Below are 27,246 nucleotides of genomic sequence, written 5' to 3' on the forward strand. Positions count from 1 at the left end.
TTTTGACCGCACACATCCGTATGACCAAGGGATCTTGTTTGTTTATTTGTTTAAATACCATGCACATGTTGCACGTCGGCAGTGGGCCGCCAGCTGATCTATTGAACCTCTCAATAAAGCACCTGAATGGAACGAGCAAGGTATCTGATTTTTTGAATATACGCGAGTCAATACTCGAGCTCGCCTCCTAGACTAAGTGGCCTTTGAACATGGATTTTCTTTGGACAATATTGCCACTACAGTTATTGTTTTGATATTTGTAACACAAAAGCGGTGGAAAAACCCCACAGCAACACAGAAAAGATGGTCTTAACATGACCCAGCGGTCTAGTAGTTCATAAAAAACAATAATATCAAAACAAAATATTACTACTAACTTTATTGTGAAATTCAAACAGAACGGTAAAAGAATAGTTTCCGGTCTATTCTGAGCCCGATCTCTGTAGATAAATAAATATAAATACGACAGATGTGTAATATATTTAATGCAGCCGAACCATTTATTACAATGCATTCATGTGATGACTTTCAAAGAGTAAAGCAAGCACTGTTGAATAAAGTATGATTTTATCTTTTACGAAACCTTTTTTTTCATAATGGAATGCAGTTGGAGGTCAACCAATCACAGAGCTTGAGAACTAATCACGGGGTTTGTCAAACAGAGCACATGGTGTAGTCTTAACGATAGCTGGGGATTCTGGGTAGTGTAGTGTCTTCTGCCATCCTTTACTCCGAAAAAATATTTGTTTCTCCGAATCGAAGGGGAAAAATACAAAAGCATTACACACAATTTAAACCAATCAATGTTGTGTAATTAACAAGGATAATCTGGTGTTTTTTAGTCGATGAGTAGTGCAGATGTCACGGTAAAATCAATCGACAGTAAGGGGAATACTTACTTCCGGGTGTACAATTCTCCGTTATCCAATGGGAATGGACGCTCACATTAGTCATTCCAGAATTGGAGGACAATTTAGACACAAATGAACTTTTATTTAATGTATTTAGGAAAAACAGACAATAAACCATCAAAAAAAGTGATTTGCCCAGCTAGGCATCAAATTCATATTTTCCAATGAAGAATTACCCCTGTTACTCTAATTATAGTAACAGGGTTGAAAATCAATACTAATTTGAGCTTTAACCTCAGGAATTATTGCTAGATGTAGCATGTAATGCTACTTTCAAGGCAAGGACAAACTTGGATATCTAATGCAAGAAAGATAACTTTTACATGAATATGCTTTATTCTGATAATATCAGTAACAGGGTTGAGTGGGTCAGAGTGCCACACTCTTTTAAGACTGAAAAGATTGTAAAAATATGAAAAATAAAAGAGAGGACTTAGTTTTGGTCTACCCATGGCACTAGCACATGGCTTGCAGATGTGTCATCTGACTTACAGTTTTTTCACTTCCTGTGCCAATCTAAAAAGGTTTGGGTAACAGGGTTGAACGCATGTTGAGGGACACACCTTCTGTGCAAAATTACTGTTATCTAAAATATGTTTATGATTTAACAAATTGATTTTACCATTACAAGAGACATATATCAATAGAATAATACCAAAAAAACTAAATAAAATCCCTATTTTAAATGTTATATTTGACTTGTAAGTTGGTCACCAAGAAGCGGGGACAAGAGAAAAATGCGATTTTAGGGGATGTTCGAGAGCTATTTGATAATTTAAATAATATTTTGAAACCACTTTTTCTACAACTTTATATACATTTTGTCTCAAGACAAGTATGTTTAACACAACAAGGGCATCTTTTAGCTTTTTGGGCATGGATTATTAGATTTTTTATATGGGGGGTATGAAATGTCCTCCAATTCTGGAATGACCCGCCCGCAGTCGACACAAACGAATGCCGTGCTTCCATGAGCGTCAAATCCCGACGCAGATGGGAATACATTGCAATCAGTTGAAAGCTATTTGCGTCCCTTTATGAAGCTGAAGGAGCCTAGGAGCGTCACAACTGCACGCCACGGACACTGACCAAACGTCGCTCCTGGACGATTATGGAGTGAGAGTGTGTTGGAAATACTAGTTATCTCTTTAACTACTTTTAAATCAGCTAATATCCTCTTTTTTGCATATTTGCAACACATTCATCAAAAACAAAGGTAGGTGTGTGAGACACACTTGGTCGACTACATTAGATTTAAAAATACATATTCTCATATACATTTAGTAGCCTTTTGATATTCTAAATTTTCCCCTGAATAAAAAAAGTAAGAATAAGTCAAGTTAGATCAATACTTTTAAAATAGGCCTATACCAAAAATGTAGATACTGCCAAAGGCTCAGATTCAAATGTTGGAAACTGCTTTTTCGTGAGAGATGATTATATTCAGTAGCACGCTAAGACGGAAAATGGTTGTCTTGTCTTGACTCTTGGACTTGTCAGTTTCCTCAGAGCACGGTCAGAACAAGCACACCAACAGTGATCAGCAGAGCTACAGGAAAAAAAAAATCATGTATTAGGCTTTGTTTTTAAAACATTTGATCTCTTCAGGTTATCAACCCCATCTTTTTGATTTACCTTGGGTCAGAGATTGCTGGATTGTAATGGCATGGCTAGTAATGGTGGGGGTTGTAGCCCCTGCTGGATTTGTTGTAGCCCCTGCTGGTTTTGTTGTAGCCGCTGTTGGTTTTGTTGTAGCCGCTGCTGTTGTAGCTCCTGCTGGTTTTGTTGTCGCTGCAGCTGTTGTCGCTGCTGCTGTTGTCGCTGCAGCCGGTGTCGCTGTTTTTGTCGCTGCTGCTGTTGTCGCTGCAGCTTTTGTCGCTGCAGCTTTTGTTGCTGCTGCTGTTGTCGCTGCAGCTGTTGTCGCTGCTGCTGTTGTCGCTGCAGCCACTGTCGCTGTTTTTGTCGCTGCTGCTGTTGTCGCTGCAGCTTTTGTTGCTGCTGCTGTTGTCGCTGCAGCTGTTGTCGCTGCTGCTGTTGTCGCTGCAGCCACTGTCGCTGCTTTTGTCGCTGCTGCTGTTGTCGCTGCAGCTTTTGTTGCTGCTGCTGTTGTCGCTGCAGCTGTTGTCGCTGCTGCTGTTGTCGCTGCAGCCACTGTCGCTGCTTTTGTCGCTGCAGCTGTTGTCGCTGCTGCTTTTGTTGCTGCTGCTGTTGTCGCTGCAGCTTTTGTTGCTGCTGCTGTTGTCGCTGCAGCTTTTGTTGCTGCTGCTGTTGTCGCTGCAGCTGTTGTAGTTGTCGCTGCTGCTGTTGTAGTTGTCGCTGCAGCTGCTGCTGTTGTCGCTGCAGCCGCTGACGCTGCTTTTGTCGCTGCTGCTGTTGTCGCTGCTGCTGTTGTAATTGTCGCTGCAGCTGTTGTCGCTGCTGCTGTTGTAGTTGTCGCTGCTGCTGTTGTAGTTGTCGCTGCTGCTGTTGTCGTTTTCGCTGCTGCTGTTGTCGTTGTCGCTGCTGCTGTTGTCGCTGCTGCTGTTGTCGTTGTCGCTGCTGCTGTTGTAGTTGCGTAGGTGCCCACTGACATCCAGGACAGCGTCACTAGCAGGGCAGTGAGGAAAACCAGTCTGTTGTCCATGGCTGGAACAGGTGGAGTAAGGTGGTGATTCAGTTAAATCGTAAAATGAAACACTCTGTGGTAGCACCCTTAGATGTCGAAGTTAACTTATTTAGTGTAATAAAAAGGTTAATAAATAATATGTTAACCAATCATTTGACTTTATTCATTGTAAAATGCATTTAAATTAACACCAAAGATCATCTCTAACTTAAAGGTGGGGTAGGTAAGTTTCAGAAACCGGCTCGAGATACACTTTTTGTTATATTCCATGGAATGCTCTTAACATCCCGATAGCAAGGAATATCTGAAGTGCTTTGACAAAAAATCCATAACAAAACGTCATCTGTAGAAGCCGTAATACTGTAAAAAGTACAACCAACTAAACGGATTGGATGGCCTACCTGCCTGTCAGCCTTCCATCGGGGCACAAACTTAACTCGTGCCCTCATTGGTCATGTGCGCGTTCGTGTGTGTTGGAGGAGGGGCTCTGTGAGGAAGTGGCAGATTTTCTCCGGTTGTGTATTTTCAAATTCTAGCGACCTCGAGCCGGTTTCTCAAATGTACCTACCCCACCTTTAAGCTCACTCTGTTTTTTAGTTATTTTAACTGACAACTATGAAAATTGAGGATACAAAAAAAAATACATTTGTTATAATATATTTGACTTTATATGACTAAATATTCTCATAACAATCACCAATGGCTCATAATACTTTTTAATTTTTTAATTTTTTAAACAACTACATTTATATATATTTTTGAATAACTTCACTTTTTAAAGTAACTTAGAATTGTTTGTCTCTATCTTTGAATGAGCAAACATTGAATCCTACACATGATTAATTTAAACTTAAATTTCAAATAAAAAATATTAAAACAATTGTTTAGCCTGCTGTACTGCAACTAACTACTAATTAAAAGCAGTATTCTACAAAAAATGAATAAAATGTAGTCTTTTTAAAATGTAAATATATAAGTTATCTTTTACCTCTTATGTATTTCATACAAAATTAAATTAATAAATACATTTATTATAATAATTTTGACTTTATATGACTACAAATTCTCATAACAATCACCAATGGCTCATAATATTTCTTATTTTCCTCTAAACAATGTAAATATCAAAAATTGTCATTGGGCTGTACATTTTAAGTATTTACTTCAAAAGACACTTAAATTAAAGTAAAATTCCATTAAAAGAGTTCCTCCAGGAGTAATAGATATCAGGGTGCATTGTTTTAGCCTACCTTTTCTCTGCTGTTCCAACGATCAGTGCAATACGGCGAAAACAAAAGGATGCTCAGTTCCACGGTCTTGTGTAGTTATAGTCTCAGATGTTACCAATGGTATTTTTGCCCTTAGGATGTTCCTTGCAGGATCCCAGCTAAAGATGTGACACCTGTTCCCTCCGTCCCGCTATTTAAACCAAAGAGGGTTGGGACAAGTCCAGATATCGAAGACAAGAAAACAATTACTTCTCCATCATCATGGATGGTGTTTGTAGAAGGTGTGGCTGGGAATAGGAGAATAAGTGCTTAAGAGCAGGTATGATGTAATTGATGGAGCTGTTGCGTTGTCATTGCACCTTACCTCTCAATCAATCAATCAATCAATCAATCAATCAATCAATCAATCAATCAATCAATCAATCAATCAATCAACAACTTTATTAATCCCGCAAGGGGCAATTGGTTATGAGCAGCAGCCTCTCTGACTGCTAGAATCTGGTTTCTAATAGCATTACTTCCTTGAGGGATCCCAGTTCATTATTGACATTATAAAGAAAAGATAACAATCTTTCTGTTACCGTGTGCATTGTGCAAGGTCTTTCTTTCTACATGGCTCTCTTTTATGATATGTGTCATGCAAAGCAACATCCTGGTTATTATAAATAAGTTTTAAATAGTACACATAATGCTCAGGGTTTGAGTCTCATACATCAGGGTTCGTTGTTGGTATGTGTTTCCTGGAAGATTTCAGTCACGGAGAAAATGTTGTCTAATATGTGTGTGTTTATTCAGCCTCACAATGAGATTTTTTAATTGCCACAATTAGGTTTCACAGGGTCCCAATTTTAATTCAATATTCAATCCGAAAATTAAAAATCCAGTTGCACCTCCAAAATGGTATGTTAATAATAAGAATTGAGCACAAAGAATTTTTATTATTATAATACAATGATAAGAGAAAATGTGCCTATTCTTATGGTCAAAACACTATGTTTTAGCTAAGCACTTGCTATTCAGATCCCTTCAGTGAGCTCTCCATACAAACCACCCCCAGTGCAAATATCTCTGAGAGCATCAGAGTGTGTGTGAGTGTGCCTGTGGAAAATTGCACGGATATGAAGCCGGACATGAGACTGGTGACCAGGGTTGGGAGGGTTACTTTGTAAATGTAATTAGTTCCTGAATACTGAATACACGGCTCTGAAAGTAATCAGAATCTGAATACAGTTACGTGTCTTAAAAAAGTTACGTATTCAAATTACTTTTAGAATACTTTTGGAATACTTTCTTTTTCCATAACAGATGGGAATGTTTTGGTGCACAGGAGACACTAGAGCCCGGCCACACGAGGACGAAAACGGTCGTTTGCATTACTGTTTAGTGTCATATAGACCGTTCGGCCACACGAGGATGACCGAATACGGCACTAAACGACTGCGGAAACGATAACGGTTCCCAAGGTGGATAGAACGGCATACGCAACGCTCTGGGGGGTCCAACGGCTCCGTGTGTACGCCCTATATGATCATTTTCTGATAATGATGAGGCAATAGCCCCGCCTCTCCCCACCTCTGCTGCTCACCACCGCGTCAAAGTAAACGGCACACTGAATTCAGATTATTTATCTTTCTCTCGATATGGACCTAAACGCGAGTGAAGTCTAATCTGACAGGACGGAGACACCTCTCAAACTACCTAAACTAGTTATAAATATGTTTATTTTTACTGTCGGCCGGGTCACTCATTACTGGATCAGCTGCTGCATGAAACCAACACACTCTCACTCCATAATCGTCCAGGAGCGACGTTTGGTCAGTGTCCGTGGCGTGCAGTTGTGACGCTCCTAGGCTCCTTCAGCTTCATAAAGGGACGCAAATAGCTTTCAACTGATTGCAATGTATTCCCATCTGCGGCGGGATTTGACGCTCATGGAAGCACGGCATTCGTTTGTGTCGGCTGCCCTGAAAGGCAATGTGAGCGTCCATTCTCATTGGATAACGGAGAATTGTACACCCGGAAGTAAGTACTCCTCTTACTGTCGATTGATTTTACAGTGATATCTGCACTACTAAAAAACACCAGATTATCCTTGTTAATTACACAACATTGATTGGTTTAAATTGTGTGCAATGCTTTTGTATCTTTCCCCTTCGATTCGGAGAAACAAATATTTTTTCGGAGTAAAGGATGGCAGAAGACACTACACTACCCAGAATCTCCAGCTATCGTTTGGACTACACCATGTGCTCTGTTTGACAAACCCGTGATAGTCCTCAAGCTCTGTGATTGGAGAGTGTGCTCCGAGGGTTAAGCCGATTCTCGAACAGCACTTGAAATGGGATGGAACCACGGCAGACTGTCCAGAACTGGATTTGAACGGGTCCACCGCGTCCCCCCCTCCCCCAACCCGTCCCCAGAACTACACATGCTGGCTATTCTGTTTCGCAACATGTTCTCTATCTATGGCACGTCTCTACTGGGAGTTGTAGTTTTAAAAGACGTTTTCGTATTTCCCATAATAAGAAGTTGCCAGTATTAAACTGTGTACATCCCTGGAGGTTTAGGGGATAGGAAACACTCACATTTAAAACATATAATTAATAAATGGGTGAAAATTGCTCGTGCCCATATATATATACATATATATACACACATGCCAGCTAAGGTCAGAAGAGCTTTATTTAACAGCTGGTATTATGTTTGTGACCCTTGTTGTGAATTGATAACATTACATTACATTAATTGATAAGCCTGAAACATGCACTTGTCAAGGTTCAGAGGCACATTTTGCAAATATGGCAGTAGCCATCGATCAGCTTAAGATAAGATATACTTTATTGATCCCAAGTTGGAACATTTGCGTTACATCAGCATGTGTAACAGTTGTAAATATGCAGTGGTGTTTATTTGTAAATCATTTAGTATAATCACACAAATGTTGTGTTTTATATTTAACAATTCTGTGTTCTTTATTTATTGATTGTTCAATACCTGACAAGGCCGGAGATGAAATATCTACATACATCTTATAAGAGTATAATACATTATGTATAATATCAGTTAAAATAAGTGCTTCAACATAGTTAACATTGCTGGAGGTATGCACACATATTGATAGATGTCTTGTAATGCACTATTGAGGAACCTGCGACCCAAGTTTTTCATTCAGGGCAGAACTACACCACAGTTGTGTAGGCCTATATGATATGTCAATAAACCTTAGAAGATCTTGAAATCTTGAACGGGATGTGCAAAATAGTCATTATATACAGTCTTTAATTAACTATTAGTAGAGAATAACGAGTAATGAATATACTTTATAGGGATCCTATTAATATCTAATAATAAAAATAATGAAATTCAATAACATGCTTTAACCACCAGGTGTCCCTTTATATCAGCTGTGCACCTTTATGGTGTAAATACAGCCTATCTACCAATTGGATCAAATATAAAAGTCAGCCGAATTAGTGTTGATACTGCAAGGAGACGCATTGTGGGAAAAGAAATGGAAGATGTTGTTTAATGGCTGACATATTTATGATCCACGTCACGTTTTCAGTTCCTCATGTTTGTCTTCTCATTAGGGCTCTATAAATACAGAACTACGGCAGATATATAATATTTAATGCAGCCGAACCGTGTATTACAATGCCGTTATGTGATGACTTTCAAAGAGAAAAGCAAGCACACTCGGAGTTCCTCTCCACGGGCTGCGGAACGAAATGCTTGATGGGAAACGGCTCGCTGGTATCTCGAGCTGAGCGCTCATTGGTGGTTTTTACCACGTGCTGCTGATGAAACTCTCCAATTGGCTGGCAAACGTTTGTTGTTGTTTTGTGTCAGTTTTACGTCGCCACATCCATTCCTATTTTTCATCATTGTTCCACAATGTTTATCATCATGAAATTAATATCTATATATGTTATACTATACTGCTTACCGTTTTCATACTTTATATATCTTAGCATATTCATACACACTGTTCATACTGCTCACAGGCTGATATCTAGTGTATTCATACCCCACTGTTTATTCATCATTCAATTAATTCTATATGTTATTTTGTGGATTGTGTACATTACTTTCCACTTCACTGCTTGTTGCACCTGGTTAGAAGCTAAACTGCATTTCGTTGTCTCAGTACCTGTAATATGTGCAATAACAATAAAGTTGAATCTAATCTTGAGCAGGAACAAATGTACATGTATTTACTTAGTACATATCTGACATTAACGATTAAACACGTGTGCATTCTTTATAAATGCAAACCGAGTCAAGCCGACTCCGGAGGTGGCGGTATGCACCTTAAAGTTGTTTGCAAAAAACCGAGAGAAGAAGAAGACGAAGCCGACTCCGAGCTGTCCGACTTCAGGCCAGCTTTTTGAGACCTCCCCCGGCTGCGATCGGCTATTCTCATCTACTTTCGAGGCGAGCCGCAATGCGTCTCAAACACGCCTACTATCCGGTGAATATTGCGTGTGGACGGAAGCTTTTTTGCGATTGTGTTTGCGTTAATCCTATGCGTTTAGCCGTTTTCGTCCTCGTGTGGCCGGTGCCTTATTTTACTGTTGTAATGGCTTATCAAGAGCACAACTCAAACACAACATCTTGGTGTCATTCTGGACAGCTCCCTCTCATCTGCACCCCACATAAAAAACATCGCCCGGTCGGACTGCATTCTTCCCCAGACTCCGCCCTGTCTCAATCCAGCACTGAAGTCCTGGTTCATTTACAATAGGTTGTATGTCATTTTCATTTTTCTTACCTTTTTTGTATAGTAGTCCCTCATTTGCATATGTCTGAATAAGTCTTTGTTTTCTAAGTCAAAGAGGTTTTTCAGGTCTTGAAAGCTTCTCATTTCTCTCTTCTAGATAACCGTGCATATGGCTGTTAAACCCTTTTCTGTCCATTGCGTGAATCTACAGTCATAGCTTCCTAGTTTGAATCCTTTGTCATAGGCTATCCAGTCTAATAGTCCAAGTTCCCTTCCCATTAAATTGTTTAATGATAGAATACAATGTTTCGAGTGTAAATGTTGTTATTGGGTCTAGGTCTCCCTTTTCTTTAATATGGGGAGGCATTTCTCTTTGCCCTATGAATGGTTGAATTGGGGACTCAGTCATAAGTAAGTATTTCGATGTCTTTCCAGTGGGCTATATAATCGGAGTTGCACCAATAAATGAGAGGACGTAGTTGTGCTGCATGATAATATTCCTTTAGGTTTGGAAGTGCCAGTCCCCCTTTTTCTTTAGGCTATTGCAGTGTGGTATATCTTATCCTAGGTATTTTTGCTAAATTTTCGGTTATGTTTACTCCTAAGTATTTCATTGATTTAGCTTCCCAGTTTACATTTAATTATTTTAGTTTTTGATTTGGAGCGCAGTTAAACATAAGGATTTTACTTTGTATCCTGAATATTCACCAAATTGTTCCATAATTTGCATTAGCTTTATAAAGGAGCTTACTGGATATTTCAGCATGATCATGACGTCGTCTGCGAAAAGGCTAATAACATGATTTTGTTGACTAATGTCTATTCCTGCTATTGCACTTTCCTGTCTGATCATTTGGGCTAATGGTTCTATATAGAGTCAACAGTCTAGTTCCTCTTGCCAATGTAAATCTGTCTGTAAGTAAGCCATTAACTTTAACTCGAGCTGTTGGTTTGTTATAAATAGACTTCATGCATTTAATTGTTTTATTACGGAATCCAAATTTCTCTAATGTTAGATGTAAAAATTCCCAATTGACCCTGTCAAATGCTTTTTCCGCATCGAGACTAATCAGTGCTGCTGGTATTTTATTTTTTTGTATTCTATGTATGATGTGTAACGTTCTTCTGATATTATCATGCGTCTGTCTACCTGAAACAAAGCCTGTTTGGTCCTCATCTATGAGGTCTGGTACTATTGTTTGAAGCCTGTTTGAAAGTATCGTAGTGTCGAGCTTGTAATCAACATTAAGAATTGAGATTGGTCTATAATTTTGGCAAAATTCTTTATCTTTTAGTGGTTTGGGGATAACTGTAATGATTGCTTCTTTCCATGAGGGGAGAGTATCCTCTTTTGACATGATCCAATTAAAGGCACCTAGTAGCAGTGGAGACAGTTCTTTTCTAGTTTTTTGTACCACTCAGATGGGAATCCATCACTACCTGGAACTTTGTTTGTTTTCAGTTTTCCGATTGCATAATGGATTTCATCTATAGTTATCTTTGCTGTTATACGTTCATTTTGAACTTTACCTAGAGGGTAGATCCAGTGAGTCTAGGAATGACTTTGTACGCATATGATTTGTTGTTGACGTTTGCATGTAAAGATCTTTGTAATAATGTCAACAAATATTTTCAATTTCTTTGGGTTCATATTTAGGTTGATTTGTTTTAGGGTCATGTAGTTTGTTGACTGTGATTGCTGCCTGCTGCTTTCGTAATCATCTTGCCAACAACTTTGTACTGTAGCTTTGGGGCCTAATTCATAATAATTTTGTTTAAGATATCTTGCTTTTATCTCCATATCCTGATATAGGAAGTTGTTAAAGCATTCACACGCATTTTCAGCAGGAAATGCATTTTCTAGTTATTCTGTTTCTTTAATCTTCTTCTTCTTATTTCAACCGATATTTTGCCGTCAAATAACTTTAGCCTACTTTCAGCTACAGAAACCATTCAAATATCCAAAATATTCAGCCTTTTCAGCACATGATGCACAAGCTTTCAACTTTTTCCAAATATTTTATAGTTTTTAAAATATTCAGCTTTTTAAACTCAATGTAACTCAATGGGAGGAACCTTCAACTCCTCTTTTACCTACACCTTGCGCCAAATGCTTCTCCTTCCACATACTTTAAGCTAGAGACGTCATTCCAACTTTAAAATGATCACAAGACCTTCAGCTATAAAACTTGTTCTTCAGATTTATATATATTTTACATGTTTTGAGATATTTAACTTAGTTTGGAGCTTGGTAAAGAGGCTTTCTTCAGATTTTAACATTAGTGGGTATTGCGCAGCTCATTAAGTGCTTTGATCTCAAAACAGAGTGTAGGAGAGCTTGAAATTTGCCCAATTTATTTTTTTAAACCTGCCATAACTCCCAAACCCTACACTCCTTGGACATAATGATATGCTTGAAATGTAGGAAAACCTCTCTTACGTTGAACAATTAAGCAAAACAAATTAAACAAAATGCCTCTTGAGGGCATGAAGTGACAAATACTTTCAACATGACCCCCTTGTAAATTCAGCCTGATCTATCCTGAGAGCAGCATCTGCACACCTTTTAGTAAATCTGCCAAAAATGCCACATTATTGACCCGAAAGTACACAAACAGTAGACTCAGACGCTCGTCAGGGTCCTGAGATCGATGCTGCACGTGTTGACATTTTACCGAAATCAGCTACCGTTTTTAAACTATAGTTAGAAATGTAAGAGGTTTATCTCTCATTCAGATCAATGGAAAGACTCTCCTTTCACTGCAAATCACCATGGTAACCTTTGATCTCTGGGCTTACACCAAGCCCCCAGGAAGTGCGCTGGACTCTGACGGCCCCTACACATGGCGGCGTGCGTTGCCACTTCAACGCTTCTGCCCATTCACTTTGAATGGGGTGACGTCACGATTCGCCGAACTGCATTGTGGGAGCAAAGCGTAGCTTCTCTCGAGGTGCTCGCTGCAAAAGTAGAGCAATGTTCTACTTTTGCCGCCTCGACGGAGGTGTCAGCCAATCAAATCCCTCGTATGTAAATCTGACAGTACAAGCAGTAGCCAATCAAACCGGGTGTATGTTGGGAGAGCCAGACCGCAGTTATTTCCCATATGCCAACAAAAGGAGGAGAAAATGATCGTGGCGGTAGGGAACATACAGGGATACAAACCGGAGGAGCCAGGCATGGGGGGAGGTGGCAGAGACAGTGGGGGAAACTGGTAGGTTTTCGCTTGTTTGGGGAGTTTATATCCAGTGTATTTCGTTTGAATGGACAGCTAGCAAGCATAGACAGTATATTTAGCCAGCATGGATGTAGCATGAATGCTTCGCTTTGTATGTCCGGGGCGGGACATTCATGTGGTTGGTTGTTGGTCGGGCTGCTCGCGTTGACTCCCCAAGCTCAAGACACGCCCACCCGCCAAGCGGCAACGCACGCCGCCGTGTGTAGGGGCCGTGAGGAAAATATTCGTTGTGGGCGAACGGCGGTACTACACTTCCGTATCGGTCGCTGGGCCCCGAAAGACTTTTTCCCATTGACTAAAATTGGGAAAGAGACGTCTGTAAATCATTGGATAATTTTATTTAAACTAAATAAACTACCCAGTATGAACATTTGTATAGCCCTTATTAAAAACATTCGGTCCTCAAGTTGTAAAATGCGCTAATAACGATATTCTGAGAGTTATTTTCCTCAGCATTCTGAATGCGGATCTAACCCACGGGACCACACCGCCCGGCACGTTCATATGACGTGTTCAGTACATGCGTTTTACCTTTACCCATGGATGCACAATAAGAACGGATTATATGATTATATGAATACTTTCTTGACGTTTCGCTCTCTCAAAAGTTGGGCCATTTTGTCTTCATGCGCCAATGAGCAACTCTCATAGGAATGAACGAGGCCCCGCCTCCCACGCTGTATCCAGTTCTTATTATACATCCATGGCTTACACACACAGGTGTTTGATAACGTCGACTCGTCACCTCAAACACGAACACACAGATTTTCTCAGCCTATTATTTTCAGTCTGATGGAGACTTCATACTCACTTCACATGTTCCACATATTTTATACATTATTGGTGACATATGGTTTTAGTCGAAAAGTTTGCAGTTAAAATATTCTGCTGCTTTTGACTTTATTTTCTCTTCTTAATACACATTCATTAAATACTACTTACATTTAATATCTAACTCCTTCAGCCTACTTTCAGCTGCAGAAACCATTCAACTATTACATTATTCAGCTATTTCAGGACATTGAGGCTATACATTTTAATGTTTATACATTTTCTTTTAAATATTAAGCTTGTTCACTATTTTCCCTATATTTTTTTAACTGAAGTTATAAAGTCCATATTAATTTTTTTTATTTTCTTTTTATTAGGTTCAGGCACTGGTGGATTTTTAAAACATTCAGGGTTCAATATTTTTGCAGTGCTGTAAAATGAATGTTCACAAGCATGTTGGCAAATTGTTGAACATTTATTAAAGTGGTCAGTTCTTTAATAATAGTTATCTCTTTAACTGCTTCTAAATCAGCTGCTATTCTCTTCTTAGTGTATTTAAAAAAAATGTTTTAATACCTTGGTTGACTAAATAACATTTCAGCTTTCATTGAATATTTATTTCCAAAAATGCGATAAAAAAATCGACGTCAATTGTTACATGATACAATGTTCAAATTCCACTTGAATTTTTAACGATATGTACATTCACAGAAAATAAAAATAACAACAATAATATTAATCAAACACGTGTCTGCCATTTGCATGAGTGACAGAAGAAGAAAAACATGGCTGCTGTTGTGCACGTCATCAGAAACACATTAATTGTAATTAATTGTAATATTTCTTCACATCTATACCCATTCAAATCATTCAAAGACTGATTTTCATTCTAGGCAGAGAGTCAATATATTTGTTTTCAATAAGGTTTACATGTATGAAGGAAATCCAGCACTCCTATGGTTAAAACAATACATTACAACTTGATTACACATTAAACTAACAATGAATTGACTTGTTTTGTTTCAGAGCCGTTAGAAGGCTTTGGAAGATTGACCGACCTCCACCATTCCTGCCCTCGCCTGCCAGTAAATTGAAACATAATGAATCATGATTTTAATAATCTGGGAAGGATGCACTGTTTATAGTCAACCTCCTGAGAGATGATTATATTCAGTAGCACACTAAGACGAATAATGTAGTTATGGTGTTGACTTGACTTTCAGAGTTGTCAGTTTCCTCATAGCACGGTCAGACCAAGCACACCAACAGTGAACAGCAGAGCTAGATGGGAAACAAATAATGTGTTAGGCTTTGTGTACACGCATTACATTTACTACATGTTTTAAAATCTCCTCAGGACAACATCTCTATCTCTTTTGCCTACCTTGGGTCAGAGATTGCTGGATTGTAATGGCATGGCTACTTGTGTTGGTGGCAAGCTCATTGGTGACAGTGGTGTTAGGATTTGCCAGGTTTACAAGTGGACTTTTTAATTGGGTGCTGGGGTCCCCAAGAGCATCAGTAGCTGTGGGTTGAAGCAAAAGATATTAGATATATATTTTTTGAACATGAAAAGATATGTATCTATTATTTGTGAGTCTCTGTGACAGTTGATCTTAGTTGACTGTTTGATGTGTGAATGTGTATCTCTGTTTGGTAGGCTTACAGCTGTTGAAAGTTCCTGTGGAGATTGCGACCGAAAACTGGGCTACTCTAGTAATCTGGTCCGGTACAGTGGCGGAAAATGAGCACTGGATTTTTCTTCCAGTGATTTTGCCCTTCACGGAATCCACAGGAAGCTGCAGAGCAAAGACGGTAACAGATGACAAAAAAGAAAGCTGGGTTTCAGTATTTTTATGCCATGCAAATGGTGATGGTTTAAATTAGAATTTGCAATTGTATTGCCTGAGCTACACGCTAAAAAAGGCTAGATATGTGGCATTTAATGCATACTGATTTAAGCATAGCATTTGAACTATCTGTTCAGTATTTGACGTAGAACAAAAATAAAATAACGTGTTATTAAAGACATATAAATCGGCTTCAGACCACATAATTTGTGTCTTTGTTCACAAAGTAGACAACAATGATGTGGCAGTTCATGAGCGTTCCACTCAGCTGCTATAAAGTCTAATTCATGCTCTTGGATTTTACTCACCTCTCTCAGAGTCAGCTTGCCATTGTTGAGGACAGCTCCAAAGAATTTAACAACACCATTTTTGTTTGCACACACGTAGGTTGTGTCATTACCTCCCTGTGGAGAAAAACAAAAATTGTAACTTTTCGAAAGAAGAATTCAAACAAACTATTTCAGTAGCTGTGGGTTATACTTAGTGGTATTTAAATCTACAAGTGTGGGACATAACCTGACATACCAGTATGTTGTCGAGTGACAGGGTGGCAGCAAGATAGCCATCGGACTCTCCTGAAAGCCCAATATCAAAGTTTCTGCCGCTGCTCTGCTTGGCAGACAGAAAGAAACATGATGAACTTGTTGAGGGGTCGCAGTCCGAGGGCTCAGCGGCACAGAGCTGCCCAGTCCCGCAGTCTGCCCTGTTGATAGGTGTCTGTAAAGGAATGAGATATATATTTTTAGTGGGAGAAAAAATGTAACCTTAATGATTTTCAACAATCTATTCCACAACGCTCTTTTGTTTAGCTTTATTTACCATAAGTTCTGTCACTGTTGTGTTAGGCATTATTGGTGGGGCTGTTCCATTGGTTACAGTTGTTCCATTGGATCCAGATGTTCCATTGGTTGCAGCAGTTCCATTGGTTGCAGCTGTTCCATTAGTTGAAGCTGTTCCATTGGTTGCAGCAGTTCCATTGGTTGCAGCTGTTCCATTGGTTGCAGCAGTTCCATTGGTTGCAGCTGTTCCATTAGTTGCAGCTATTCCATTGGTTGCAGATGTTGCATTTGTTCCAGCCGTTCCATTGGTTGCAGCTGTTCCATTGGTTGCAGCTGTTCCATTGGTTGCAGCAGTTCCATTGGTTGCAGCTGTTCCATTAGTTGAAGCTGTTCCATTGGTTGCAGCAGTTCCATTGGTTGCAGCTGTTCCATTGGTTGCAGCAGTTCCATTGGTTGCAGCTGTTCCATTAGTTGCAGCTGTTCCATTGGTTGCAGCTGTTCCATTAGTTGAAGCTGTTCCATTGGTTGCAGCAGTTCCATTGGTTGCAGCTGTTCCATTGGTTGCAGCAGTTCCATTGGTTGCAGCTGTTCCATTAGTTGCAGCTGTTCCATTGGTTGCAGCTGTTCCATTAGTTGAAGCTGTTCCATTGGTTGCAGCTGTTCCATTGGTTGCAGCAGTTCCATTGGTTGCAGATGTTGTATTTGTTCCAGCCGTTCCATTAGTTGAAGCTGTTCCATTGGTTGCAGCAGTTCCATTGGTTGCAGATGTTCCGTTGGTTGTAGCAGTTCCATTAGTTGCAGCTGTTCCATTGGTTGCAGCTGTTCCATTGGTTGCAGCAGTTCCATTAGTTGCAGCTGTTCCATTGGTTGCAGCAGTTCCATTAGTTGCAGCTGTTCCATTTGTTGCAGCTGTTCCATTGGTTGCAGCAGTTCCATTAGTTGCAGCTGTTCCATTGGTTACAGCAGTTCCATTAGTTGCAGCTGTTCCATTGGTTGCAGCTGTTCCATTGGTTGCAGCAGTTCCATTAGTTGCAGCAGTTCCATTGGTTGCAGCTGTTCCATTAGTTGAAGCTGTTCCATTGGTTGCAGCAGTTCCATTGGTTGCAGCTTTTCCATTAGTTGAAGCTGTCCCATTGGTTGCAGCTGTTCCATTGGTTGCAGCAGTTCCATTAGTTGCAGCTGTTCCATTGGTTGCAGCTGTTCCATTGGTTGCAGCAGTTCCATTAGTTGCAGCTGTTCCATTGGTTGCAGCAGTTCCATTCGTTGCAGCTGTTCCATTGGTTGTAGCTGTTCCATTAGTTGCAGCTGTTCCATTGGTTGCAGCTGTTCCATTGGTTGCAGCAGTTCCATTAGTTGCAGCTGTTCCATTGGTTGCAGCTGTTCCATTGGTTGCAGCAGTTCCATTAGTTGCAGCTGTTCCATTGGTTGCAGCTGTTCCATTGGTTGCAGCAGTTCCATTAGTTGCAGCTGTTCCATTGGTTGCAGCTGTACCATTGGTTGCAGCAGTTCCATTAGTTGCAGCTGTTCCATTGGTTGTAGCAGTTCCATTGGTTGCAGCTGTTCCATTGGTTGCAGATGTTGCATTTGTTCCAGCTGTTCCATTAGTTGAAGCTGTTCCATTGGTTGCAGCAGTTCCATTAGTTGCAGCTGTTCCATTGGTTGTAGCAGTTCCATTAGTTGCAGCTGTTCCATTGGTTGCAGCTGTTCCATTGGTTGCAGCTGTTCCATTGGTTGCATCAGTTCCATTGGTTGCAGCAGTTCCATTGGTTGCAGCAGTTCCATTAGTTGCAGCAGTTCCATTGGTTGCAGCTGTTCCATTGGTTGAATCTGTTCCATTAGTTGAAGCTGTTCCATTGGTTGCAGCTGTTCCATTGGTTGCAGCTGTTCCATTGGTTGCAGCAGTTCCATTAGTTGCAGCTGTTCCATTGGTTGCAGCTGTTCCATTGGTTGCAGCAGTTCCATTAGTTGCAGCTGTTCCATTGGTTGCAGCTGTTCCATTGGTTGCAGCAGTTCCATTAGTTGCAGCTGTTCCATTGGTTGCAGCTGTTCCATTGGTTGCAGCAGTTCCATTAGTCGCAGCTGTTCCATTGGTTGCAGCTGTTCCATTGGTTGCAGCAGTTCCATTAGTTTCAGCTGTTCCATTGGTTGCAGCAGTTCCATTAGTTGCAGCTGTTCCATTGGTTGCAGCTGTTCCATTGGTTACACTTTGAGCGTAGGTGCACACAGACATCCAGGACAGCATCACCAGCAGGGCAGTGAGGAGGACCAGTCTGTTGTCCATGGCTGGAGAAGGTGGAGTTAGGTGGTTATTCAGCCTAATGATATGGTCAAACACTTTTTACAGTAGGATGTGTTGTTGTAAAGCTTATATCATGAAATCTCAGAATAAAATCTTTAAATAAACATAACCCATAATGTTAGTTCGTTACAGCAAGCTTTTAGGGCTGGGCGAAAAATCAGATATACTCGTATCTGCTCTACATACGATAGATGACATTTCTCTAAATGTTTTTAAGCAACCGGAATGAGACTTGCTTTGGCTTATTGCTTTAGCTGCTCTCTCCCATAGCTCTCTTTACCTCTCACAGAAACACACAGTAAAGCCCAGATAACACATTCAATCGCTGACTATCAACACCGGTAGAGTGGGCCAGGGCTGTTTACAAAGAGGCGTTTAAAATGTGTTGTCCGTGAGCGGCAAAACGAATCAGGCGCACCCTGAACTTACGGCCATACAGCGGCCAGTGAGGTTTTAGCGATTTTCCAATACTATATTGCAATACTAAGCTTATTGAATAAAATGTCATATTACAATGTAAGTGTTTCAAATATGGTGCAGTCCTAATTGTACATTAGAAATAATTTTTAAAAAAAAATTCACTTGAATCACTGAAGAATCATAAATCAAAATAGTTGTTATATGATTTTGGCCATATTCATGTGGGACATGTGTGTTTAGTGATTACACAATGCATTGCTTTTCTTTTGCTTGATTGAAGGGAAATGGTAATTGAAAATGCCACTTTGAAAGGTCATGGGAATGTTTTGACATTTAAAAAAATTTGATATCGTGATATTGTAAGATGTAAATGATTCCCAGTTTAATGTAACTATTCTATCATTCTGATTTGATACCGATACACAGGAGTGGTGGGGTGAGGCCCGGGCATCATGAATAGCCCTTAATGTCTAAACATATAAATCCTCATACTGGTGTAATGGAAACGGATTTAAAAATACTGTGCTATATATGGCCTAAAAATATAATCTTGATAATTTGAGGTATTATCGCCCAGCCCTGCCGAGATGACTCTCTTCAGGCAACACATCCTCACTCCCAGGTCGGCCTATGTTGACATTATGTCAAGTCCCCTGCCGGTTTTTTCCAACGCAAGGGGGGGGGGGGCCCTTAGCGTCCATTTACAGCTTTCCAGGATGTCCATAGGCTTCTATGGACGCTCATGGAAGCACGGCATTCGTTTGTGTCGACTGCCCTTAAAGGCAATGAGAGTGTCCATTCTCATTGGATAACGGAAAATTGTACACCCGGAAGTAAGTATTCCCCTTACTGACGATTGATTTTCCAGTGATATCTGCACTACTCATCGACTAAAAAACACCAGATTATCCTTGTTAATTACACAACATTGATTGGTTTAAATTGTGTGCAATGCTTTTGTATTTTTCCCCTTCGATTCGGAGAAACAAATCTTTTTTCGGAATAAAGGATGGCAGAAGACACTACACTACCCAGAATCCCCAGCTATCGTTTGGACTACACCATAAGCTCTGTTTGACGTCACGTGATCTTCAAATTTCTCCCTGCAGAAAAAAAACATGGCCGAACTTCGTTCTATTCTCGGTGGAAAATGCCTATTTTAAAGTTAGTTTGGCCATCAAAATGCGTTTTGATATCATTTGATGCGAGAAATATGAGTTTTTATTTCAGATTATGTGTGCAGTGGATGTACATGATCTTTAGTTTGCTAGTTATTACGAAGATTACTTCAGGAAATTGCGTCCAATGTTTTCATTGTTACCAAGGTGGTTGCTAGGGACGCTGCTATCGATATTATTTCTGTTATGTTGTGTAACTGTTTAATGGTGTTATCTTTATTGCTACCCCCTTCCCCGGCAATGTATAGTGTTGGTCCACAGCGCAAACATATTAGTTTAACAAAATCCGCATCTAAAGATACGTTATTTTCCCCTGTGCAATTCCAGTCTCACATCTCAGAGCACATCGTCATTAACAAATACCGGAAACAGACCGAAAACATTTTAAAAAAATAAAATAATACCTTATTCCGAGTGTGCTTGCTTTTCTCTTTGAAAGTCATCACATAACGGCATTGTAATACACGGTTCGGCTGCATTACATATTACATATCTGCCGTAGTTCTGTATTTATAGAGCCCTGATATCTATATAATTAACATCCTTGCAATTACACTCACAGCTATATATAACTATGTGCAATATTATATTATATTATTATTATTAGTATTAGTATTATTATTAATAATGCTATGATAATGTGCAATTACGTAAATGCCACTACGTTTTAATTTTTGCACTACTAACTACTGAAAACTACTGAATACTGCTAATAATGATTGCATTGATTGTGTGACCATCTATGTTTCTATGTTTCATGTTGTAGGTGGATGTTTGATTGCTCTTTTTCTGCTGTGTTTATTGTGTTTGTTGTATTTCGTTACTGTTACTGTTACTCTGGCACAACAATTTCCTTCGGGATGAATAAAGTCTTATCTTATCTTATCTTATCTTATCTTATGAGAAGACCTCTAGACAAACATGAGGAACTGAAAACGTGACGTGGATCATAAATATATCAGCCATTAAACAACATCTTACATTTCTTTTCACACAATACGTCTCCTTGCAGTATCAACACTAATTCGGCTGACTTTTATATTTGATCCAATTGGTAGATAGGCTGTATTTACACCATAAAGGTGCACAGCTGATATAAAGGGACACCTAGTGGTTAAAGCATGTTATTGAATTTCATTATTTGTATTATTAGATATTAATAGGATCCTTATAAAGTATATTCATTACTCGTTATTCTCTACTAATAGTTAATTAAAGACTGTATATAATGACTATTTTGTACATCCCGTTCAAGATTTCAAGATTTTCTAAGGTTTATTGACATATCATATAGGCCTACACAACTATGGTGTAGTTCTGCACTGAATGAAAAACTTGGGTCGCAGGTTCCTCAATAGTGCATTACAAGACATCTCTCAATATGTGTGCATACCTCCAGCAATGTTAACTATGTTGAAGCACTTATTTTAACTGATATTATACATAATGTATTATACTCTTATAAGATGTATGCAGATATTTCATCTCCGGCCTTGTCAGGTATTGAACAATCAATAAATAAAGAACACAGAATTGTTAAATATAAAACACAGAATTTGTGTGATTATACTAAATGATTTACAAATAAACACCACTGCATTACAACTGTTACACATGCTGATGTAACGCAAATGTTCCAACGTGGGATCAATAAAGTATATCTTATCTTAAGCTGATCGATGGCTACTGCCATATTTGAAAAATGTGCATGTTTCAGGCTTATCAATTAATGTAATGTTATCAATGAACAAGAGGAGGGTTCACAAACATAAGACCAGCTGTTAAATAAAGCTCTTCTGACCTTAGCTGGCATGTGTGTATATATATTAATGCTGCCCATTATGGGCACGAGCAATTTTCACCCATTTATTAATTATATGTTAAATGTGAGTGTTTCCTATCCCCTAAACCTCCAGGGATGTACACAGTTTAATACTGGCAACTTCTTATTATGGGAAATACGAAAACGTTTTTTAAAACTACAACTCCCAGTAGAGACGTGCCATATAGAGAACATGTTGCGAAACAGAATAGCCAGCATGTGTAGTTCTGGGGACGGGGTGGGGGAGGGGGGGACGCGGTGGACCCGTTCAAATCCAGTTTTGAACAGTCTGCCGTGGTTCCATCCCATTTCAAGTGCTGTTCGAGAATCGGCTTAACCCTCAGAGCACACTCTCCAATCACAGAGCTTGAGGACTATCACGGGGTTTGTCAAACAGAGCACATGGTGTAGTCCAAACGATAGCTGGGGATTCTGGGTAGTGTAGTGTCTTCTGCCATCCTTTACTCCGAACAAATATTTGTTTCTCCGAATCGAAGGGGAAAAATACAAAAGCATTGCACACAATTTAAACCAATCAATGTTGTGTAATTAACAAGGATAATCTGGTGTTTTTTAGTCGATGAGTAGTGCAGATATCACTGTAAAATCAATCGACAGTAAGGGGAATACTTACTTCCGGGTGTACAATTCTCCGTTATCCAATGAGAATGGACGCTCTCATTGCCTTTAAGGGCAGTCGACACAAACGAATGCCGTGCTTCCATGAGCGTCCATAGAAGCACATGGACATCCCGGAAAGCTGAAAATGGACGCTAAGGCCCCCGCCCCCCCCCCTTGCGTTGAAAATGGACTCTTAGGCCCCCCCCTTGCGTTAGAAAAAGCCAGCAGGGGACTTGACATAACGTCAACATAGGCCGACCTGGGAGTGAGGATGTGTTGCTTCAGGGGTTGTTGAAGAGAACGTGCAATAGGCTAGATGTAACTAAAATAAAAACAAATCATTATTGAACCCAATTTTATAAAACTAAGCACCATATATTAAAGTTATTTACTGTATTAAACTGAATACAATTATCAGTAACATTTGACTATACTTTAACTATATTTATGTAAAAATGAACTGTAAAATGAACTGAAAACAGTTCATCTAAAATATAAATAAATATAGATTTATCATTATATATTTAACTTTATATGAGTTTTTAATTATTTAAGTGTTGCTAATTGTGATGATTTAAGTCACTGAAAATGTAATTCGGTGATGTATTTTATATCTTACATATTAAGTTATGTTTCACTTCAAACGACATTTTAATTATAGTAGAGTTCAATTACAAGCTTTCATCCAGAAGCAACAGATGTCAATTTGTTGCATTATTTAAGCTTACCTTTTTTTTCTGCACTTCCAACGGTCAGGGAATTCGGGTGAAGAAGCAAAAGGATGCTCAGTTCTTTGATCTTGTGTAGTTTTAGTCTCAGGTGTCACAGAGGGACCACTTGCACTTAGGATGTTCTTAGCAGGATCCCAGGTAAATATGTGATACCTATGCCCTCCGTGTCCATACATATATTTAAACTAAAGGGGGTTGTGCCAAGTACAGATACGATTTCAGAGCCAAAACAAGAAAAACACGTTCTCAGACATAAATGCATCGTTTTTTTAGGTGGAGCTGTGTATAAAAGAATAATGCTCAATCATTAGTGATGGAATGTAAGGCAGGGTACGTTTCTGTATGTAGCAACTTTCAACACAATGCAATTCAAAGTGCATTACAAAAGTGAACAAACATTACGAGCAAAGGTACAGCAATAGTGCAGCGGAATAACATTATAAAAAGACATCTAAAAAAAAAGTCATTAAACAATACAAATAATCAAATAAGCTTATATAGAATAATGCAGGTCTAAAATACAAGTATAAAAGCTACAGTGCAGTTGAAGATTAAAAGCAGCATCAAAAAGAATGGTCTTCAGCCTGGATTTAAAAGAGCTATGAGTTGCAGCGGAGGTGCAGTCTTCTGGTAGTTTGTTTCAGATATATGAAGAATAATAACTGAACGCTATTTCTTCATGTTTAGTTCTAACTCTGGGGACAGAAAGCAGACCCGTCCCAGACGACCTGAGAGGTCTGGCTAGTTCAGAATGTAGCAGAAGATCAGACATTTATTTTTGGCTCTTTCAGTGGTTTATAAACCAGCGGCATTATGTTGATGTCACAATCTTAAGGAGAACTCAAATGCAGCACTCGAGAAACCAAGGAGAATTGGTAATAGACTTTATTGGAGATTCCACTGGATTTGAGGAATACCAACCGGAGGACAGCGGGCAGAAGGTGAGTCAGGGACAGGCAGAGAGTCAGGGAGTAAGCGAGGCGGTCAGCGTAGATACAGGCAGGGTCGGATAACAGGCCAGACAGGATAGTCGAGGGACAGGCAGGATCAGGGAACAGGCAGAGCAGGCAGATCGAGGACAGGCAGGGTCGGAACCGGGTAGGCAATCTGGTATCAGTCTCCGTGTCTGTTTTTGCGGAGGGATCTAGATCGGCATGAAGGCACATTATGCAATGTGCAATGTGGACATTATCCCGCTTATTATACATGGCCACATTCTTAACAAAGTAACGACATGACTCCCAATAATAATTGAAATTCTTTTATGGATTTAGAAAAAGATTAAAAAATTAAAAAATAGTTTTATGTATTGATTTAAATGGACATGCATCCGCTAAGAAAAGTAGTCCGTTGTTACTGTTTGAACTAACGTAACAACGGCAGGAACTGCTTCTATAGTGTTTTTGAGGAGCTTTTTGATTACAGATTTGAAAACATCGTTGCTTGCTTTAAAAGTAGCACAATTCACAATTCAATAAACCTTGGAAAGTATCTATGTCCCTACCAGGCCCGGTTCCAGAACAAAATGACTCAGGGTGCATCTGAGATTAGAGAGGGTGCAGTGTTAAAGTGCTATTTTTATAAGTGGGGAGTGGACCTAACACCCTCTAGGGGGGGTCCTCACCTCCTCTAGGGGGGTCCGGGGGCATGCTCCCCCGGGAAGTTTTTTTTTTTTTTTTTTTGTAATATTGAAGTTCAAAGCATCAATCTGGTGCACTTTGAGAGCAAAATGAAGAGATCTATGGATCTGTGCTCTTTGCATGATTCATGCCTTCCCAGTCCCTTATCACGTACAACAGCATGGCGCCAGTTGTTGTAGCCAGTTGTGGTGAAGGCATCTGACGTACTTGAACCGAAATGTCTACATGCAAAGCAGAAGATGGCATCTTTTTTTAGAGCCAATCTGTTTTGAAACCATGAGCTGCAAAATGAGCGCCTTACCCCACTGTACAGGCGAGTTGGGTACTTTTTTAAATATACCTGGGCAGACTCTGTTTTGCCGAGGTCCTCTGGCACTTGCGGGCCGCGAGGGGTGGCAGTATTTGGGGCAACAAAGACGTCTGCTCCGCCTCCGTGGGCGAGGTGGGCAAAGCCGGCGAGTCGGGCGGGAGGACGTTAGTGTCCACAACAGTGGCCGCGGGTAACGTAATGTCCCCATGATCTGAACTGTTATTACCTCCAGTAGATGCAGTGTTACTGCTGGCGATAAGGGCTGGTTGTTTTAACCATTTGCTGATGTCCATCACCGACTGCTGTGTCAGCACCTTGCAGATGACAAACGCGATGACGTTACTTACCGTTCAAATTGACCAAATAAATGCAGCAGACAATGTTATTTAACCACAATTACAATTTATTTTATTTCAACTATATTCTTCTTCTTCTTCTTCTTCTTCTTCTTCTTCTTCTTCTTCTTCTTCTTCTTCTTCTTCTTCTTCTTCTTCTTCTTCTTCTTCTTGTTATTGTTATTATTGTTATTATTATAATATATGTAATATTTTTGACTTTTCCTTTTTTTTTCCTTTTAAAATGAGGGTGCATAACGACTCAACTGAGGGTGCAATGCACCCTTATGCACCTCTGTAGAACCGGGCCTGATCCCTACCCTAATGCCAAAGGAACTGCACACTGAATATGTGTCGCCGTTTGATGTCTATGTCTGGACCGCTGCGTAAAAAGGAGGGTTTCTGCCCCGTTACTTCTCTTCTTACTTCTATAAGAATAAAACACGGAGGACGGAGATCTCTTTGTGCCTCTTCTCCCCGCTGCAGCCTAGCAGCTGATCTAAAAGCACGCTCCCCTCTCCTGCAGGGAGAACAACTATATTTATATACTTTATATAGGTTGATACAGTAGCCCCTTTTTTTAAATAGTTTTTATAGGTGTTGCTATCTGTTTTGTGTAGCGTGGTTCTACAAGCAAGTCAATGCATTCATTGGGTGGTATCAGAGAGTTACACGGGTCTGTAAATGCAATGAAAACAATTGGCCACAGCAAATAATTTATATTAAACATGTAATTTTTACTTTTGAATACTTCAGTACAAAGGATGTATTGAATAATTTAAGTGATATATGTGTACACATATAAATCATTAGTCAAAACAGGGCTACATTTGATTTAATTAAAAGGTATAATATGTGGTAAACTGAAGAGCCCTTTGGGAGCCGAAAGAGCCGGCTCTTCTTGGTGAGCCGAGCCAAATGATCCGGCTCACCAAGAAGAGCCGGAATTCCCATCACTAGAGAGAGGGGTCTGCCTGCAGACCTCCACTCTCAGGACAGTTCCGGTGCAGACCTCCACTCTCAGGACACCTCCACTGTCAGTACAGGAAGTGCACGCTAAGAATTCCAAAATAAAATCACCACTATCAGCACAGTGCCACTTTCCAAACAGGAAATGCACGCAAATACAAAATAAAATCGGATCGTGACACTTATTATATACATATGTATATATCTATATATATAGATATATACGGACACCTTGTATTGTAGTTACTATCAGTACAGCCGCAGCGCCACTTTCCGAACAGGAAATGCACGCAAATACAAAATAAAATCGTACTGACACTTATTATATACATAAAGTATATATAGATATATATAAAAATAGGGACACCTTGTATTGTTTACTCTCAGTACAGCACCACTTTCCGAACAGGAAATGCACGCTAATACAACATAAAATAGCACTGACACTTATTATCTATATATATATAGATATATATATATATTTATTTATATATTTAAATACGACATCTTGTATTTTAGTTACACCCGCTAGACAACAGTGGAAGGTTCGAGAAACAACCGTGTTTGCCGGGTGCACCGCAGCGGAGGTGGGGAGGTTCCAGCTGGGGGACCCGTGGGACCCCTGGACGGTGCGTCTTGGTCACGCTTCATATCGGCCGGCGCGGAGGCCCTTCGACAGTGGGTCGCGTTTGCCATTCGATCAGTGAGAGGAAAAAAATGCAACAAAAATGGTCAAAATCCGTTAATATAGGGATGAGTGGGGGGGGGGGGGGGGACTGGACACAGGCCGTGGGGAATGTGAAAAAAAGTGTCCGAAAAT

At 39.8% G+C, this 27,246-nt stretch overlaps 1 protein-coding gene and 1 long non-coding RNA gene across 2 annotated transcripts; both read right to left on the minus strand.

Annotated features, from left to right (window-relative positions):
* Nucleotides 1–364: 364 nt before the first annotated feature.
* On the minus strand, nucleotides 365–3,217 carry LOC139435781 (uncharacterized; the record flags this gene model as incomplete). Its single annotated transcript, XM_071206638.1, has 2 exons — nucleotides 365–2,460; nucleotides 2,547–3,217. A coding segment is annotated over one exon (636 nt), but the record flags the coding sequence as incomplete, so codon positions are not given.
* An 11,456-nt stretch (nucleotides 3,218–14,673) lies between these two features.
* LOC117463502 (uncharacterized) lies at nucleotides 14,674–15,244 on the minus strand. The gene is made up of 3 exons (XR_004553936.2): nucleotides 15,139–15,244; nucleotides 14,857–14,997; nucleotides 14,674–14,753 (listed from the first exon to the last, which is right to left on the minus strand). It is a non-coding gene; the product is annotated as an uncharacterized lncRNA (long non-coding RNA).
* Between the last annotated feature and the right edge of the window lie 12,002 nt (nucleotides 15,245–27,246).

This window comes from Pseudochaenichthys georgianus, chromosome 18 (genome assembly GCF_902827115.2).
Source record: "Pseudochaenichthys georgianus chromosome 18, fPseGeo1.2, whole genome shotgun sequence".
NCBI classification, from domain to species: domain Eukaryota; kingdom Metazoa; phylum Chordata; class Actinopteri; order Perciformes; family Channichthyidae; genus Pseudochaenichthys; species Pseudochaenichthys georgianus.